Below are 15,460 nucleotides of genomic sequence, written 5' to 3' on the forward strand. Positions count from 1 at the left end.
AAAGACATCAAACAAAACAAAAACTAGTTTTACTTTAAGTAACAAATGAAATACTTGTTTATTTAATGTCAGCACTTAATAAATAGACATTTATCAACATTCACAGTTAATTTCAGGATTCAGAGACTTGAGCTGCTCTGACAGAAACGCACCTGTACAGTAAAGGTAACAGTGAAAGAAAAGCTCAACTTGCATGCCTGGTGGACATGAAAGAGTTAAAGTCCAGGCTGCAGGTGAACTCACCTGAGTTTACCTGTTTCTATTTCTACACCTGTTCAATAAGCCAGAAATGTTAATCAGACTACTAGGTTAGTAAATTACTCCTAAACCGCCTTTAAGCCAGGCTAACACCTGGATTCTCAGAGATGACCCCGACATTGACCTCATGACCCTGGGCGGCAGATGACCTCACAGTGGCCGGTGCCCCGTCTCCAGCAACACAGACTCCAGGGTAAGTCTGATCTGCGGGGGTATAAAGGGCTGGTGCAGCCAGCAAGACAAGTAGACCATGCACAGGTCAGAAGTCTCAGTGTGGGCGAGTTCCTGCAGGATTGTCTGCTTCAATTTCAGCTCCTGACTGAAGGCTTCCCACAGGACACCAGACAATAACTCTGAAACGAGATAAAACTTGAGACGACAACAAAAACAAACATCTTTTCACAACTGAGGTCGTCTTTAATGGAAAATGCTTGTTTTTCTACAGATGTTAGTTTGTTTAGATGAAAACAGGCTGAACCAGGGCTGATGAATATACCACACTGTGAACAGGTGGAACACACTGATGTTCTGCAGGTGAGTCTATGGACAGTGCTCAGGTCAGTGTGATGTCATCACTCAGATGTGTAGAAGTAGACTCACTAAACTGTTTGGTGTTCCAGGTGTGAAACAGAGGACACTTTCTTCCTTCAGGTCCGAACTGGAATTCCTCCAGATCCTGAATGCCTCGCTGTGATGTCATCAGTTGCTCCATCTTTTTCACCACGGTGACCTAACAGGAAGAACACAGTGTGCAAAACAAGAACAAATTAAACAGATAATTTTGTCCTAAAATAAATCAACATGTTATATTAACAGGAAGTGATGTAATATGATCGCTGCAGAGTCTACAGACGGCTTAAATTCAACTTTATTTAAACAGTTTATAAGTGGTGTTTAAATGGATTCAGGATCAGCTGTCAAAGGTCAATTCATTCAGTTAACACAATTTAACTCAAATGTTCATAAGGATAAAATGAAGTGATGACATTTTATATACATAAGGTCAAAGGTCAACTAGGGTTATTATCCAATGCTGTAACTCAGGAAGGAGACTGTGACCATGTTTCCTGTAACTTGACTGTTTGGTGGAGGAAACAACAGGAGCAGGGGAATCTAGTTCTGTTCTGTGACATTAATTTTAAAGAATGAATGAAACATCTGAATGAACAGAGTTCAGGTGAGGTTGTTCTTAAACAGCTCAGAGCCACAGAGTCTGAGTGAGACTCAAGGGAAAGATCTGATGATGTCATATTTACATAATACCAGTAACATGACATGTGTCTGAATAATATGAATAAATATCGTTTGTCATAAAAGGAGACAGTGAAGGCCACATTTCTATTTGGTCGTAGAAGAAACACAGTGTAGGTGAAGAGAATAGAATCCAGTGCTCGTGCTCTCTCTCTCTCTCTCTCTCTCTCAATGATGGATGATTACATATTTTTATTATTATTATTTATAGCCAATATCCAATGCAAAGACAGGTCTGCAGCAGTCACGCTGGCGCAGGAGCAGTTCAGCACGTAGCCCCCACACACAGGTGAGTGAAGAGCATTTACAAAACCATCCGCCCATCAGAGCGTGGCATTTATCAAAACTTCAACCAATCAGTTGACAAGTTTTTTTTGCTGAAACTTACTCCTCAGTTAAATAAATGTAAATAAACTGAAGTTAAACAGAGTTTCACCATTTTGTCAACAACGTCCTGAAGTTTGCAGCATTCATCCTGCAGCTCTGCAGCGCCAACTGCTGGAGCTGCTGGAGCTGCTGAAGCTGATGAAGGTGATGAAGGTGATGAAGACTGGTCCACCAGCTGCAGCTGACTGTTCTGAGAACTGAAGGAAAGAAAAGTGATGATAATTATGAAAAGTCATGTGACTAACATAAGTCCTACAGGTGAAGCTCCTGAACAGATGAACATCTGTCAGTGAGTTTCTTCTGTTCAAGGTCAGTTCTGAAGAATCTGGTTCAGGAAAGGTGTCTGAACTGAATGAGTAGAAAGAGCTAGAGAGAGTAGAAAGAGCTCCTGCAGGAGTACAGGTGCATTGTGGGCAATGTAGGCCCCAGTTTTTAAGGAGGAATGTGTGGACGGAAAATATCTGTGACAGCGTTACAGGAGGGAAACGATAAATCATCTCTTGTCTCACTTTATGATGCTGACGAATCCTTAATCAGTAAAAACCTTCATTAAAACCTTCATTAAACTGAAAATTAACTCATTAAACTGAGCTAATTAAAGTAATTAACTCACAGTCTCATATTAACGATGTATGCTGCGACATTGAATCCATCCTCGTTGAGTTTTTCCCACCTCAGTATCAGGTTGTGCCAGTCAGCTGCATTATCTTTGATCTTTCTGGCACTTCCTGTGACAGCAGAGCACTTCCTGTTTGTTGAGGTCACCATGATATCACCTGACACACCTGAGAACATAATTTGTCTGGTTTTTATTATTGAACTGAACAAAACATTTCACGTAGCCATACATTTACATATTATTGTTTTTATAGTTTTCTCATCACGACAAAGAGAAAAATCAGTTTATATATTTAATTTATTATCATTATCATCGTTAGGACAAGTGTTTGTATTTAGAGAATTCAGACTGATGCGTGTAGAGCAGACATGTGTTGATCTTCTGATGGTCTGGTCTCTTCTGGTCTCCTCTGGTTTGTCTGACACAACTGATCCAGTTTCTGCAAAGTTGTTCAGAGCTCCATGCTGCTTAAAAATCTTTAGTCCAGCCCTGGTTTGACTCTAAGACTCTGACTCTGATCAATATCTCTGATTAGTTTAATTTGATTATTCTAGAATCAGTGAAATAAACAAAACCTCATGTGTTTAAAATCTTTTTGAAACTTTCTGATTTCTCTGAGGTGATATATATGAAAATATCAGAGATTTTCTCAGATGTTTGAACCCACGCAGACAGACAGACAGACAGACGCATGCATGCGCACACACACACACACACACACACACACACACACACAACATTTGAATTTAATGAAGCTCCTTGGTTGTAAACATCAGTTAAATTATTATTATTATTTTTTTTTATAAAAACACTATCTGTTATAAACTGAATCTCTGAAAATTCATTATTTTTTATTTATTTATTGTTACGATTCAATAATTTAAAGGAAAGGTTCCATGGTTTTATCTGAGAATTACCAATAGTAATCAATTATTCATTTTACTATTGATTATCACCTATACTCTTGTTGGAAGAAATCGGACATACCTTTTACCTCTGAGAATATTAATGATCCCTCAGCAAAATAATATTTATCAGTGAACACACTGAGAGAGGAACAATAATCATAAATCTGATCCAGGGTTCACTCTGATCAATACATCAGCTGTTAAGATGATCAGTTAATAGTTTAACACGCGGAGCAGCGAATTGATTCGTTTTCAGATTACTCAATCTATCAATCAATAAAGCCATTACAGAAATCGATGATCGACCGTATGATCAGCACCAGATGATCACTCACCATCCATTTGATCAACAAATTTCTCCGCTCACGTTGACGATCGACCTCACGCTTCCGGATATTTCTTCTTCTGTGTCATTTCTGCAGTGCGTTGGCGCCTCCTGCTGATCGATCCTTTCTTCTTCTCCTCAGTTTTTATGGCAGCAGGGTCCTCTTGGAGTTCTTCTTTAGATTTCGGTTGCAGTTTATGTTTTGTTTAAGGTTTCATTTCAAATATTAGGAAGTAGATGAAAGAGAAAATCATCGATCAAGAATCAGCAGCTGAATCATCATGAACCCTGAGCTCAGCAGGAACCGACGGAGTGAGACCTCCTGCTGCTCACACGCTCTCAACTACTGACGCAGCAGGAAGAAGGAAGAAAGTCCGTGTTCCTCCGATCGATCAGACCGCGAATTATATTAATATCAATATCAATTGTTACTAATACTTGATAAACCAGCTGCTCAGACGTCGGTGTTCACGTGTCAGTGAGGCGTGAACTCACAATGACGTCAGTGCTGCAGCTTCCCGCCGAGCTGTGGCTGCAGGTGTTCAGTTTCTTGTCATGGAGAGACAAACTTCAGGTGCGCTGCACCTGTTCACACTTCCGGTGTCTGTTGGATAAGTGCTGCTCCCTGTGGCGTGGCTTCAGCCTCGTGCTGCGAGACTTCTCCAGGTATAACCGCCCATTCTGGCGCAGCCTGGCTCAGAGGCACGTGGGCAGTGTGTCGGTGCGTTCAGGGAAGAAGAAACACCTGAGGCAGCTGTCCACCTGGCTTCCTGCCCTCCATGCGCTGCGATTGGACGACTGGACCGAAGGAGGCGTCAGCGAGCTGAAACAGTTCCATCGCCTGCAGCGCCTGTCCATCACTTCCTGTTCCATACCAGTGAAGAGCCTGGACTTCCTGTTTCCTCTGAGTCATCAGCTGACGCAGCTCAGCCTCTGCAATGTACAGCTCACCTGTCCAACCTCTCACCTGTTGGCCGCCGTCAGTCAGCTGACTCGTCTCACTTCACTGGTGCTGCATCACGACGGTAGTCTAAGAGTCCCAACGCTCAGCGGCATCCTGACTCACCTGACCGAGCTCAAACAACTGTCCTGGACCATGATCACCTACAGAACCCTATCACATGACTTCTTTAGCCCCGCCCACCTCTCAGGTAAACACACACAGGTGACCCTGATTGGCTCTAAACGAGCTGTGATGTAACTCCCTCCATCCAGGTGTTATACTGAGATTTCAGGTGACCACAGGTCTACACACAAGTGTAAACACAGGTGTGTGTTGTTTGTTGTTCATCAGGTGCCGCGACTCTGCAGCTGTCTGACCTTCAGCTGTTGAACTATGATGCTGTGGTGACGCAGGAAGTTCTGCAGCCTTTGTCCCGCCTCCACAGCCTGTCAATCTTCCACCTGTACTCCGTACCTGGGCCCACCTGTCACCTGCAAACATGGCTGACATCACTGCCTCAGCTCCGCAGCCTCAGTGTGCATGGTGAGACTCTACTGCGACTCTGGTTAACATTACTGTTACTCTACTGTTACTCTTACCTTTTAAAAAGACCTATCGGCCTGTTTCTGAATTTTAACCTTCAAAGCTTTAGAAAACTAACCCTCACTCGGTCTGTATAATAGGAGGCCATCCTCTGGCAGCATATGCAGACTTCCTGCCGTCCTCCCTCCTCAGTCTGACACTCTGTGTGGATCTGCAGCCTGAAGACCTGCAGGTGGTCTCAATCAGAGCTCCTCACCTGGAACAGCTGCACCTGGAGCCCTGGAGCTCCTCCTCCAACCTGGTCAGACTCCTCCCACAGCTGTTCCCTCACCTGAGGACACTACGGATCAGGTGAGTCACTGACACCTGATAACCTTTAACCTAGAACACTTTGGCCTGCTGTTTTCCATAGTGACGTGGTTGCTTTCTTTCAGACATCACCATGTTTCGGACAGTGACTTCCTGCAGCTGCAGCAACTGCAGCGTCTAAACACACTAGAGGTTCTGGATTCGTACTACAGACCTGACCCCACAGACCCTAGCTGGGTCGTCTACGAGCCGAGTCCTCGTCTGATGCAGCTGATCTCAGACCTGCAGAAACTGACCAATCACAGAGTCCGAGTCATCACCAGCTCACACAGAGACCCACTCACCTGCCACTGTGTCTGACCAGTCAGAGACAGTCTGACTGCTTCTGGGCAGAACAACTTGAGTGACATCACTGGTGGAGGCGGGGCTAGTTTTCAGTGAAACGACGGATCCAAAGAATTTCTTTTAACAATTTGTTGGTGTGAAATTATTTAATATTCAAATTTTATTATCTCACTAAATCTGCCTTTTCAGAAGAAATGTGTGTGACTGCTACCAGCTGCCATCACTGCTGCATTATGGGTAAAGGTGAATGTTGATTTGCTTGACATTTTTACAGATAAATTAACAGTTTAAGAATTTGAATACATGCACCAAAAAGTCTTTAAGACAAAAACCCAGAATGTAAAAGAAACAAAATGTTTCAATAAATGTTATGAGATATAATGTGACAATGAGACACAACAGGAAACAACTTTTGTCTATGTAAAGATATAGATGCGTCACGGCGTCCAGAGCAGAGAGTGAAGGCCTGTGCATATTCTCATTTGTCCAGGTCATAGTATCCTAAAGGAGTTTTAAATCGAAAAAACAACTGGACTTGATTATTTGTCTGGGAAGACGTTTCACCTCTCATCCAAGAGGCTTCATCAGTTCATGTACGCATCTGACCAGGCTGGGACAGAGAGTGAAGCCACACTCCTCTGTGTGTGTCGTAATCTGATCTGGTCTTTGTTTTGGTAGCCGCCACCGTATGCATGTGTATGTTAGTGCACATACGTGTTAGTTTCAGCGTTCAAGTGAAAGTGACCTTCCAGAATTTCCTCCACTGAAGAAGAAACCACATTTTTATCTAAAAAGGCTTCAGACACAGAAAGAGATGAGACCAGATCACAGGTGGACTGGACTGAGGACTACTGGCACAGATCCTGGTAGGCCGGTGGACCGTCAAAACATCCATAAAGGTTTTAAAGTCTTTACTGGCTCTGTCAGTGTCATTCATGTGGCTGGTCCCAGTGGATCAGTCCAGGGCTGAATTTCTGTCCCAGTCCAGCCATGGAGCCGATACTGGTCTGGGTTACTGAGAGGAGAACCCTACAAGCTGCTAAAGGGTCCAGCTGGACTCAGAACTGTTTTTTCTTTGTTTTATGCTAAAATAAAAAAATAATTTTTCCCTCATCAGTCAATTTTCCATAATGACAAAGTCTAAACAGAATTTTAGACATTTTTGCAAATGTGTTAAAAACAAGAAACTGAAATGTCACATAATGCAGGGAACACTTCCTGCGTTGTGTGAGCTGAGCTGCTGTGGACAATCGTGTGTGTCTCTGCTGCTGCTGCTGCTGCTGCTGCTGCTCTGTCTACATAGAGTTTACTGAATGTTGGATTTGATTTTTCTTCATTATAAATTAATTTCTGGTTTAGTTTGACAGAAAGGAGATTGTAAGATTGTGAATTCATTCATTAGAAGGACCTTTTATGGTTACTTATAGATTTTACATAGGCATTTGGTACAGCAGCAGCTGTGCTAATTACTGAGTATAATCTTACCAATGAAATGTTCCTGCATGTGAAATGATGGCCATGGCCATTGCCTTGAAGTGAGTAGAGGACAGGGAGAGTGGGAACTACACCAGATTTTTGTACAGATTATTGTTTGAAATACTAAAATCAATATCCAGAAATCCTCCAATGTGATTGTTTTTAGTTTTGTGCCGCTGCTCATGTTGGGATTCATTTAACCCATTTATTAGTACTAAACACACACAGAGGTGCCTTGCTCAACGACACTTCAGTCATGGATGTTGAGGGAGGGGAAAGTGCTCTTAATTCACTCCCCCCAACCACTTTTCTGTCTGAAGCGTCTCACACAGTAGTCACATTAATGTAGATATTAATATAAATATTAATATGTCAGAAGTGAATGCTGTGATTTATGGACTGATGAAAAACAGATGGCAGAATGAATGGAAGAAAGACAATAAAGGAGAAATCTTAAAAAAAAATTAACCTTTAGTTGGGAGTGAGGGTCTGGATGAAATATTATATGATAATAACCATTGAAAATGTGAATATTGTGGAGAAACTGTTTTATTTCCAGAAGAATTAAAGAAAGGATAAGGGTTAATATTCTAAAAAAAACCTTCAGATGACTGAATGGGAAAATTCTTCTACAGTGTTTAAATCAACAAGATGATGAATAGAATCAGATAATTATGATTATTATTTATTCATTTTCATTTGGTTTAATTTGGTTTGGTTTTTATTTATTTTGTTTATTGCCTTGATTGTTATTCTTCTTATAAATATTAGAGAGTAGATCTGTACTTCACACTGCAGATCAGTAGGGGGCGGTATTGCCCCGGAAGCTGTTTAATATATATATATATCCGCCCAGAAGAAGGATGAGGAGGAAGAGGAGGAGGAAGGAGGTCTCGGTCTCTGCGCTCAGTCTTTCAGTGTAAGATGGCGGACACGGAGGGTGAGTGGTCTACACGTTTCACTGGAAACATTTAAATTTACCGACTTTGTCTGATCCTAGTGTTTAAACTAACAGTTTAACGTCTGACTCAATCTGTTTAATCTGTTTGTGTCTGGAACCGTGTGTCTGCATTTGACGCCAAACTGCATTAAGAAAAATGTAATTTAAGGACAAGTTTGTATTATAGCGACAGTGCTCGGCTTTTAGTGTTGTGTTAGCTTCTTTTTTAACTTAACAGTCGATTTATTAGTTCAGCGTTCATTTCATGCACCAACCTGCAGCACCGTAGGAACAGTGTAGTGTCTTTTACCGGGAGGCCTGCTCCCTGCTCCCCGCAGAACACACGTGTGGACGCTCCGGGTTGCACTGAGTTCCAGCTGGATTCTGAGTCTACTGAATCAAACCGGGAATAAACTTGCAATAAACCGGGAGTAAATGAGTTTAAGGAGAAATTTCAGCAGCGTTTTGTGTTTAGTATTGGTAAAGATTGAACCGCGTGTTTTAACAGGACTGAAGCTGAGTGAACAGCAGAGTCTAAATCCTGATATGGAAGATTAAACCTTATAAGTTCCTGTATTGATTTCTGCTGGACTGGCCGCATGTATCTATAATCAGTTATTTGATTTGAGTTTTTTACAGTTCAGATGGCCTGTTAGCTCCGTCTGTTAGCCTATGATGCTAACAACCACGTGCTGTTGGAGAGGCCACGTGGGCTGTTGCTTTGCCTCATTTAACATTAATAACGTGAAATATTTCAAGATATTAAATACTGTTGAAACCAGATTTTCACTTTGATGTTGTTGTTAGGAGTTAATTTACACTGAACTGGTCTGATTTATGTTTCAGCAGCTTCTGTGAAGAAGAAGAAGAAGGCAAAGAAAGTCAGTGAAGAAGAAGTCGGGGTGAGTGTTTATTTAACCTGCAGACTGTAAGTTTAACATTTTGTCTGAGTGAAGATAAAAATGTTAGTTTTTATTTGACAGGAGATCCAACAGAGAGGAGACTTCTTCATCCAACCAGAGTCTAAAGTCATCTCTCTGGACACTTCTCAGTGGCCCCTTTTATTAAAGGTAACACACCTGGGGTGCCTTGGTGGCTAACCAGGTAGAGCGCATACCATCAGTCCTTACCGCAGCGCCCTGGGTTCAAATCCCACCCTTTGCTGTATGTCGTCCCTGCTCACCCCCAATTCTGTCTCTCTGTCACTGCTGCTCTTTTAAAGGCATAGAAAAGCCCAAAAAATAACTTACAAAAAAAGTAAACCACCTGTGTTTACCTGATATAAGGACACACTAACTGCTGCAGTTAATAAACCTGTCATGTTGCATCATTTTACCACTTGGTGAGGTGAACAGGTGCTGCTGTTAATGAAGAGAGTATTAACATGAACTGTTGAGGTCCCCAGAGTAACTAATTTGAGTCTCAATCATGTGACGTGATGAAGCAGTTTATCCATTCTCTGAGCGGTGGCCATCTTGTCTTTGCCTCTGCTCCCGTTCTGGGGGCGGGGCCTCTCTGCCGTGGTGCCAGCCATGCCGGCGTTCTGCCGAACTATGACGGGAAACCACATGGAGAGAACGACTTGACCTGACCACTGCCAAGACGACTTACTGTTCTGATCACATGATGCAGAGAAAAAGTAAAAATCTAATGAGTAAAACTGTAATCAGTGATTGACAAATGCTGGCAGAGGTAGTGTTAGAGCAGACTGTCAAAATAAGAGCGGTGTGCTACAGCCAGCTCTGACTTCCTGTTACTCCTCTTCAAATAGGAAGTCAACATGTTATCTGACATTAACATTTGTCCTGCAGAATTTTGACAAATTGAACGTCCGGACAACTCACTACACTCCCCTACCGAACGGCAGCAACCCCCTTAAGAGGGGCATCCAGGACTATGTCAGGTAACATAATGCTAAGCAAATGTCATCTAGCAGTACGTGCGGTAAAATGTTAACGTAACTGAATACATGTTGATGAGTTTACTTCCCGTTTCCTGTCAGGTCGGGCTTCATTAACCTGGACAAACCGGCGAACCCGTCATCTCACGAGGTGGTGGCATGGATCCGGAGGATCCTTCGGGTGGAGAAGACGGGTCACAGCGGGACGCTCGACCCAAAGGTCACGGGCTGTCTGATCGTGTGTGTAGACCGAGCCACGCGGTTGGTCAAATCTCAACAGAGCGCCGGTACACACTGTTGCGAACTTTGTTAATGTCGGATGAATAAACCTTTTAGTTGATGTATGGTTGTAATTGTCCTCGCCTGACTGACAGGTGTGTCAGCAGAGTAAAACCCAGCGGCCCCCTCACTACTCTCTGTGTGTGTTGCAGGTAAAGAGTATGTGGGAATCGTTCGGCTGCACAATGCAATAGAGAGCGAACACGCTCTCGCCCGGGTAAGTGTGACAGCATTCTGCATGCAGTCACAGCCGATCAATAGTTAAATCTTTAAAACCAGCAGAATATGGTTTAATTATAATGTTAATGAAACACTGAATGTTAACAAGCTGCAAGAGAGGTTTTCGTTGATTTTCAAATTGAAATAATCAGTGATGGCTCTAACATAAATGAGCTGTGATTTCAGGTGTAACAGATGTTTTTGTGACCTAAATGTATTTGGAGACCAGATGCTCATCAGTATTCATCCTGTTTGTGGCTCTGGTTTAACTTAAAGGAACAGTGTATTTGATGCCACTTTGGAGACCTTATTCCTGATTTAATAAAAAAAAAAAAAATAAAAAAAACCTAAACATTATCACCGATCTATGTTGTTAAGGGGCCGGTTTGCTGTCTTTTAAATATGACATCACTGACTCAGATTCTGATTGCAGGCATTGGAAACACTGACCGGCGCTTTGTTCCAGCGACCGCCACTGATCGCTGCCGTCAAACGGCAACTGAGAGTTCGTACGATCTATGAGAGCAAACTGATCGAGTATGACCCTGAGAGGAGGCTAGGTAAAAACATCTGTCAATCAATACGCACCTGTTGGTCCCTGATCAGTATCTTCACTGTCTCAGTTTAAATCTACAGCTTTATTCTGAATGCGTTTATGGTGTGGTCAGAGGTGGGAAGTCCTGATGTCACAGGTCACCTGTCTTTGTGTTCCAGGTATCTTCTGGGTGAGTTGTGAAGCAGGAACTTATATTCGGACTCTGTGTGTCCACATGGGTCTGCTGCTCGGTGTCGGAGGTCAGATGCAGGAACTGCGGAGAGTCCGGTCTGGTGTCCTAGGAGAGAAGGTCAGCATCACTTCCTGTACAGCTCAGAGGTCACTGAGGGTCAAAGTGTTGAGTTCAGTCCTGCTGCTTGGTGCCGGTCTGATAATTAAACTTTGAAACAGAAACCTGCAGCAGAGACACAGTTCACATTGTGTACATCTGGAGCCTCAGTGCTGCTGACATCAGTGACACCACTGTCACTGCTGGTGACATCACTGTCACCACTAATGTCATGACATCACGTTTTCATTGGCTTGATTCAGGACAACATGGTGACGATGCATGACGTCCTAGACGCTCAGTGGCAGTTCGATCACAACAAAGACGAGACGTATCTTAGGAGGGTCATCTTCCCGCTGGAGAAGCTGCTGGTGTCTTACAAACGGCTGGTGATGAAGGACAGCGCCGTGAGTCGTCTTCGTCTGGAAAAATGAAGCTGAAACACTGCTGTTTCCATGGTGATAACTCAGACTGTGTCTCCAGGTAAACGCCATCTGTTATGGAGCCAAGATCATGTTGCCAGGTGTCCTCAGGTACGAAGACGGCATTGAGGTGAACCAGGACATAGTCGTCATAACAACCAAGGGGGAGGCAATCTGCACAGGTATGTATGTTTGTGTGCACACGTGAGGTTGAAGCCACATGATGAGCTGAGTAGCTGCAGTAGCTCTCGGGCCATGATGACCTGCTATCTATCACCCTTTTCTGATGGCTTCTCATTTAGTTTGAGTTCAGATTAACGAGTCCAATTAATCAATGATCATTGAGGAGTCGTTCTTCATTAATTCTTGTGCAGCGGTTGCTCTGATGACGACTGCTGTGATCTCCACATGTGATCACGGCGTTGTGGCGAAAATAAAGCGGGTGATCATGGAGAGAGACACGTATCCTCGGAAGTGGGGTCTGGGCCCGAAGGTAAACCTGAAGTTCTTGATTGCATCAGTGAAGTGATCAGTACCTCACTGTCGATGGTTTAACACGTTTTCATTGGTTCAATCAGGCGAGTCAGAAGAAGATGATGATTAAGAAAGGACTCCTCGACAAGCATGGGAAACCAAATGGCAGCACGCCACAGGACTGGAAGAACCAATATGTTGACTACAGGTACACATCACCTGGGGAGAGTGGGATTGATTGACAGGTGTGAGTGCAGACGGTTATCCCTTACTAAGCTGATGTGCTATGTGAGGGAGTCGGTCTGCTACAGGAACCTTCAGGTTGGGGCTTCTTGGCTCTGCTGTTTGCTGAGCTGCAGCTCACCTGTACACAGTCATCTGACCTCACTTTGCAGTGTCAGGTTAAATGTTTCAATGTGATGAAACGTCATTAAAACTGCTTTCGTTTTGTTTGACAGTGTCTCCAAGGCGACTGAGGAGTCATGTGATACTTCAGGAAAAGTAAATTCACCATCAGTTATGAATAAATATCATCTGAACACTGGTTTCATGTGCATTGACCTTTTGACTTTGATCTCTGCAGAGAAAGAGGGAGGACAGCGATGGCGAAGTGACGATGCCCTCTACACCCTCTGCAGAGGAAGTAAAGAAAGAGAAGAAGAAGAAGAAAGAGAAGAGAGCCAAACTGGAGGCAGAGGCTGTGGAGGAAGGGCCAGGGGAAGCACTTGAGACTGAGGTAAATGAAACTGAAATCACCTGCAGTCAGGTCACATGATACAATCTGTTGGAAACGTCACATGACTTCATACAGAACATGTCACTTCTACAACAAAGTTTAACTGGAAATTTCATGCACAGATCATGTGACTGATGTAGAAATCAGGAAACAGCTTTAAACTGTAGAACAAAAACTGGAGGTTTTTGGAGAAGTAATCAGAAATTTCACCTGATTTCAGTCTTGGCTCTAAATGACATGCACAGAAACTGAATCAGTTTATCTAAAAAAAAATATATATGAATGAATGTTAGTGTATATATAATGTTACAAAAAAATTAAGCTGTTTGTCCTGCAGGCTGGTGAAAGTGCCAAAAAGAAGAAAAAGAAGAAGAAACAGAAAGAAGGTGATGCATCAGAGTGACAGGTGAACAGGACAGTCAGAGACTCTGCCCAATGTCACACACCTGTCTGAACACCAGGATGCAAAGCATTCTGGGAGTTAATAATGGACTGCATGAATGCAGAAAGGACGGTTTTGTTTTTTATATAAATGGTTTTTTTTTTTGGTTTTTTTTTTCCCCCAGCTGTAAATACCTTAACAGGAAGTCTGTTTGTAATTTCAAAATAAAAGTCTGTTTTCTGTATTTGTCATCTTGAGGAAAGCTTGTTTGTTCAGGTTCACACTGCCACTCATGACTTAAGATCAGCTGTTTGTTTGCAAACATTGCAGAAACAGTTTTTAAAGATGTTCATCACAGACTGAAACTAAATGGTTAAAGGAATTAAAACTTTATTTTCTCAACAGGAAGCTCCAAATGTGTCAGTTTGTTGACACTCGGAAAGGAAACTCAGACACTGAATAAAAATATAGTTTACCCAAATTAAAAATGAGACAAGATGTCTGGACTGAAGCAGGATCTGGGTTATCAAGGTAACGTTTGGCAGTGGAACGCGTTTTCCATTACAGCTCAGAATAACGAGAAACACTAAGCCAATAATGATCCATACACTGATCAATATTTCTAAGATTATAAATTAACATTGGAGTCAGTGACTCATCAGACATCAGCTACTTATTCTCATTTTGACTTTTTTTCTCCCTGCTTTTCTGCAGCAGAAACGGTCTGTAATTAACTTGAACTGTTTTATTTGCTTCACGTGTTCAGAAGTTATTTCATCAGACAAAAGAGAAACTTCAACTAATTCATGTTCTTCATAATTTATCAGTCTGGAGGGTTAGGTTTACAGACAAATCTGTGTTCTTCAATTTTCATTCAGACATCTATAAAGGTCAAAGGTCATGTACAGTGGTTCTCCTCTACTTCAGGCCATGTAATGTGAATTATGATGATGATGGTGATGATGAAGGTGTCCCACGAAGATAAGTGGAGATTACAATTCACAAGATCATCTTTTAGCTTTTGGCTTTGGCTTGTTGGATGAGAGGTCATCGAGTGACCTTTAATGTTTGTGACAGTGTTGAATAAAATTGCAGTTCAGATAAATACCGATTGTTGGATCTCAATAATCGAGATATCTTGAATTCAGGTCAAAAGGTCATCTCCAGGGCGTCACATAGCGCAGTGGGTTACGCAGGCGCCCCATATATAGAGGCTACAGTCCTCGCTGCAGCTGGCCCCCGGTTTGACTCCCGCTCCGGACGGCCCTTTCCTGCAAGCCATTCCCCCTCTCTCTGACTCCCCATTTCCTGTCTCTATACTGTCCTGTCCATTAAAGGCACAAAAAGCCCCAAAAATTCTGGGAAAAAAAAAGGTCTTCTCCGTTATAGTCCAGGTGAAAGGTTATTTATTTATTGCTGTGTGTATGTTAATTAGGTAGGTGGTCCTTTCTCAGTCTAAAGCCAGATTGGTTATAGCGGCGTGATTGATTGGATGGATCTGCTATACTGCCTAACAGTGGTTAACAACAGTCTGGTTAGCAGCCACTGAACTTTTAAAGTTAAATATCTACATATAGCATATTTTAATGATGAGACCTGTACGTCTGAAAAATAGATCATATGGGCTGTGTTTCAGTTACTGGTTACTCATACTTGTTCCATTGTCTGACAGCAGAAACAGAAAACACGACAATGAGAACAGCTTTATTGTGATTTCAGCTGTATTAAAATACTGTATATGTGAGCACAGAGAGGAGGAGAGAAGCAAACAGATAAAGATCTGAAACCAGCTGATGCGAGGCAGGATGCAAATACGATGTGAAGACGCACAAAACATCCCATCAGGGCTGCATAAAACTAACTGAAAAATGATGGGTGTTGAACTCAATTCACACCATATTGTTGTTGGTATTATTATTA

The 15,460-nt window shown here is 42.5% G+C and overlaps 3 protein-coding genes and 1 non-coding gene across 6 annotated transcripts; 3 read left to right on the forward strand and 1 right to left on the reverse strand.

Annotated features, from left to right (window-relative positions):
- Positions 1-27: 27 nt before the first annotated feature.
- cinp (cyclin dependent kinase 2 interacting protein) lies at positions 28-3,891 on the reverse strand. 2 transcript variants are annotated; one of them, XM_087175670.1, is made up of 5 exons: positions 3,759-3,891; positions 2,570-2,681; positions 1,946-2,093; positions 859-988; positions 28-611 (listed from the first exon to the last, which is right to left on the reverse strand). In XM_087175670.1, the coding sequence occupies exons 1-5, from the start codon at positions 3,763-3,765 to the stop codon at positions 409-411; spliced, it is 600 nt and encodes a 199-aa protein (XP_087031796.1). In that variant the 5' UTR covers positions 3,766-3,891; the 3' UTR covers positions 28-408. The 2 variants fall into 2 exon arrangements, with proteins under 2 accessions (XP_087031796.1, XP_087031795.1); XM_087175669.1 differs by having other exon boundaries at positions 2,510-2,681.
- Positions 3,892-4,244: 353 nt separating this feature from the next.
- Positions 4,245-7,509, forward strand: LOC111659499 (uncharacterized). Its single transcript, XM_023412477.2, has 4 exons — positions 4,245-4,899; positions 5,043-5,234; positions 5,375-5,585; positions 5,669-7,509. The coding sequence occupies exons 1-4, from the start codon at positions 4,245-4,247 to the stop codon at positions 5,901-5,903; spliced, it is 1,293 nt and encodes a 430-aa protein (XP_023268245.1). The 3' UTR covers positions 5,904-7,509.
- Positions 7,510-8,221: 712 nt separating this feature from the next.
- Positions 8,222-13,784, forward strand: dkc1 (dyskeratosis congenita 1, dyskerin). 2 transcript variants are annotated; one of them, XM_023412488.2, is made up of 15 exons: positions 8,222-8,304; positions 9,151-9,206; positions 9,288-9,374; positions 10,116-10,207; positions 10,307-10,491; positions 10,636-10,700; positions 11,136-11,262; positions 11,417-11,547; positions 11,790-11,933; positions 12,010-12,130; positions 12,323-12,441; positions 12,527-12,630; positions 12,881-12,923; positions 13,006-13,158; positions 13,496-13,784. In XM_023412488.2, exons 1-15 carry the CDS (start codon positions 8,289-8,291, stop codon positions 13,559-13,561), a joined length of 1,509 nt encoding a protein of 502 aa, XP_023268256.1. In that variant the 5' UTR covers positions 8,222-8,288; the 3' UTR covers positions 13,562-13,784. The 2 variants fall into 2 exon arrangements, with proteins under 2 accessions (XP_023268256.1, XP_023268257.1); XM_023412489.2 differs by having other exon boundaries at positions 8,235-8,304; positions 9,154-9,206.
- Positions 12,164-12,240, forward strand: LOC111659514 (small nucleolar RNA SNORD83). Its single transcript, XR_002761081.1, has one exon. It is a non-coding gene; the product is annotated as a small nucleolar RNA SNORD83 (small nucleolar RNA).
- Positions 13,785-15,460: the final 1,676 nt, after the last annotated feature.

This window comes from Seriola lalandi, unplaced genomic scaffold (genome assembly GCF_002814215.2).
Source record: "Seriola lalandi dorsalis isolate HSWRI2012SDOR001 ecotype SW California unplaced genomic scaffold, Sedor1 jcf7180002054481, whole genome shotgun sequence".
NCBI classification, from domain to species: Eukaryota; Metazoa; Chordata; class Actinopteri; order Carangiformes; family Carangidae; genus Seriola; species Seriola lalandi.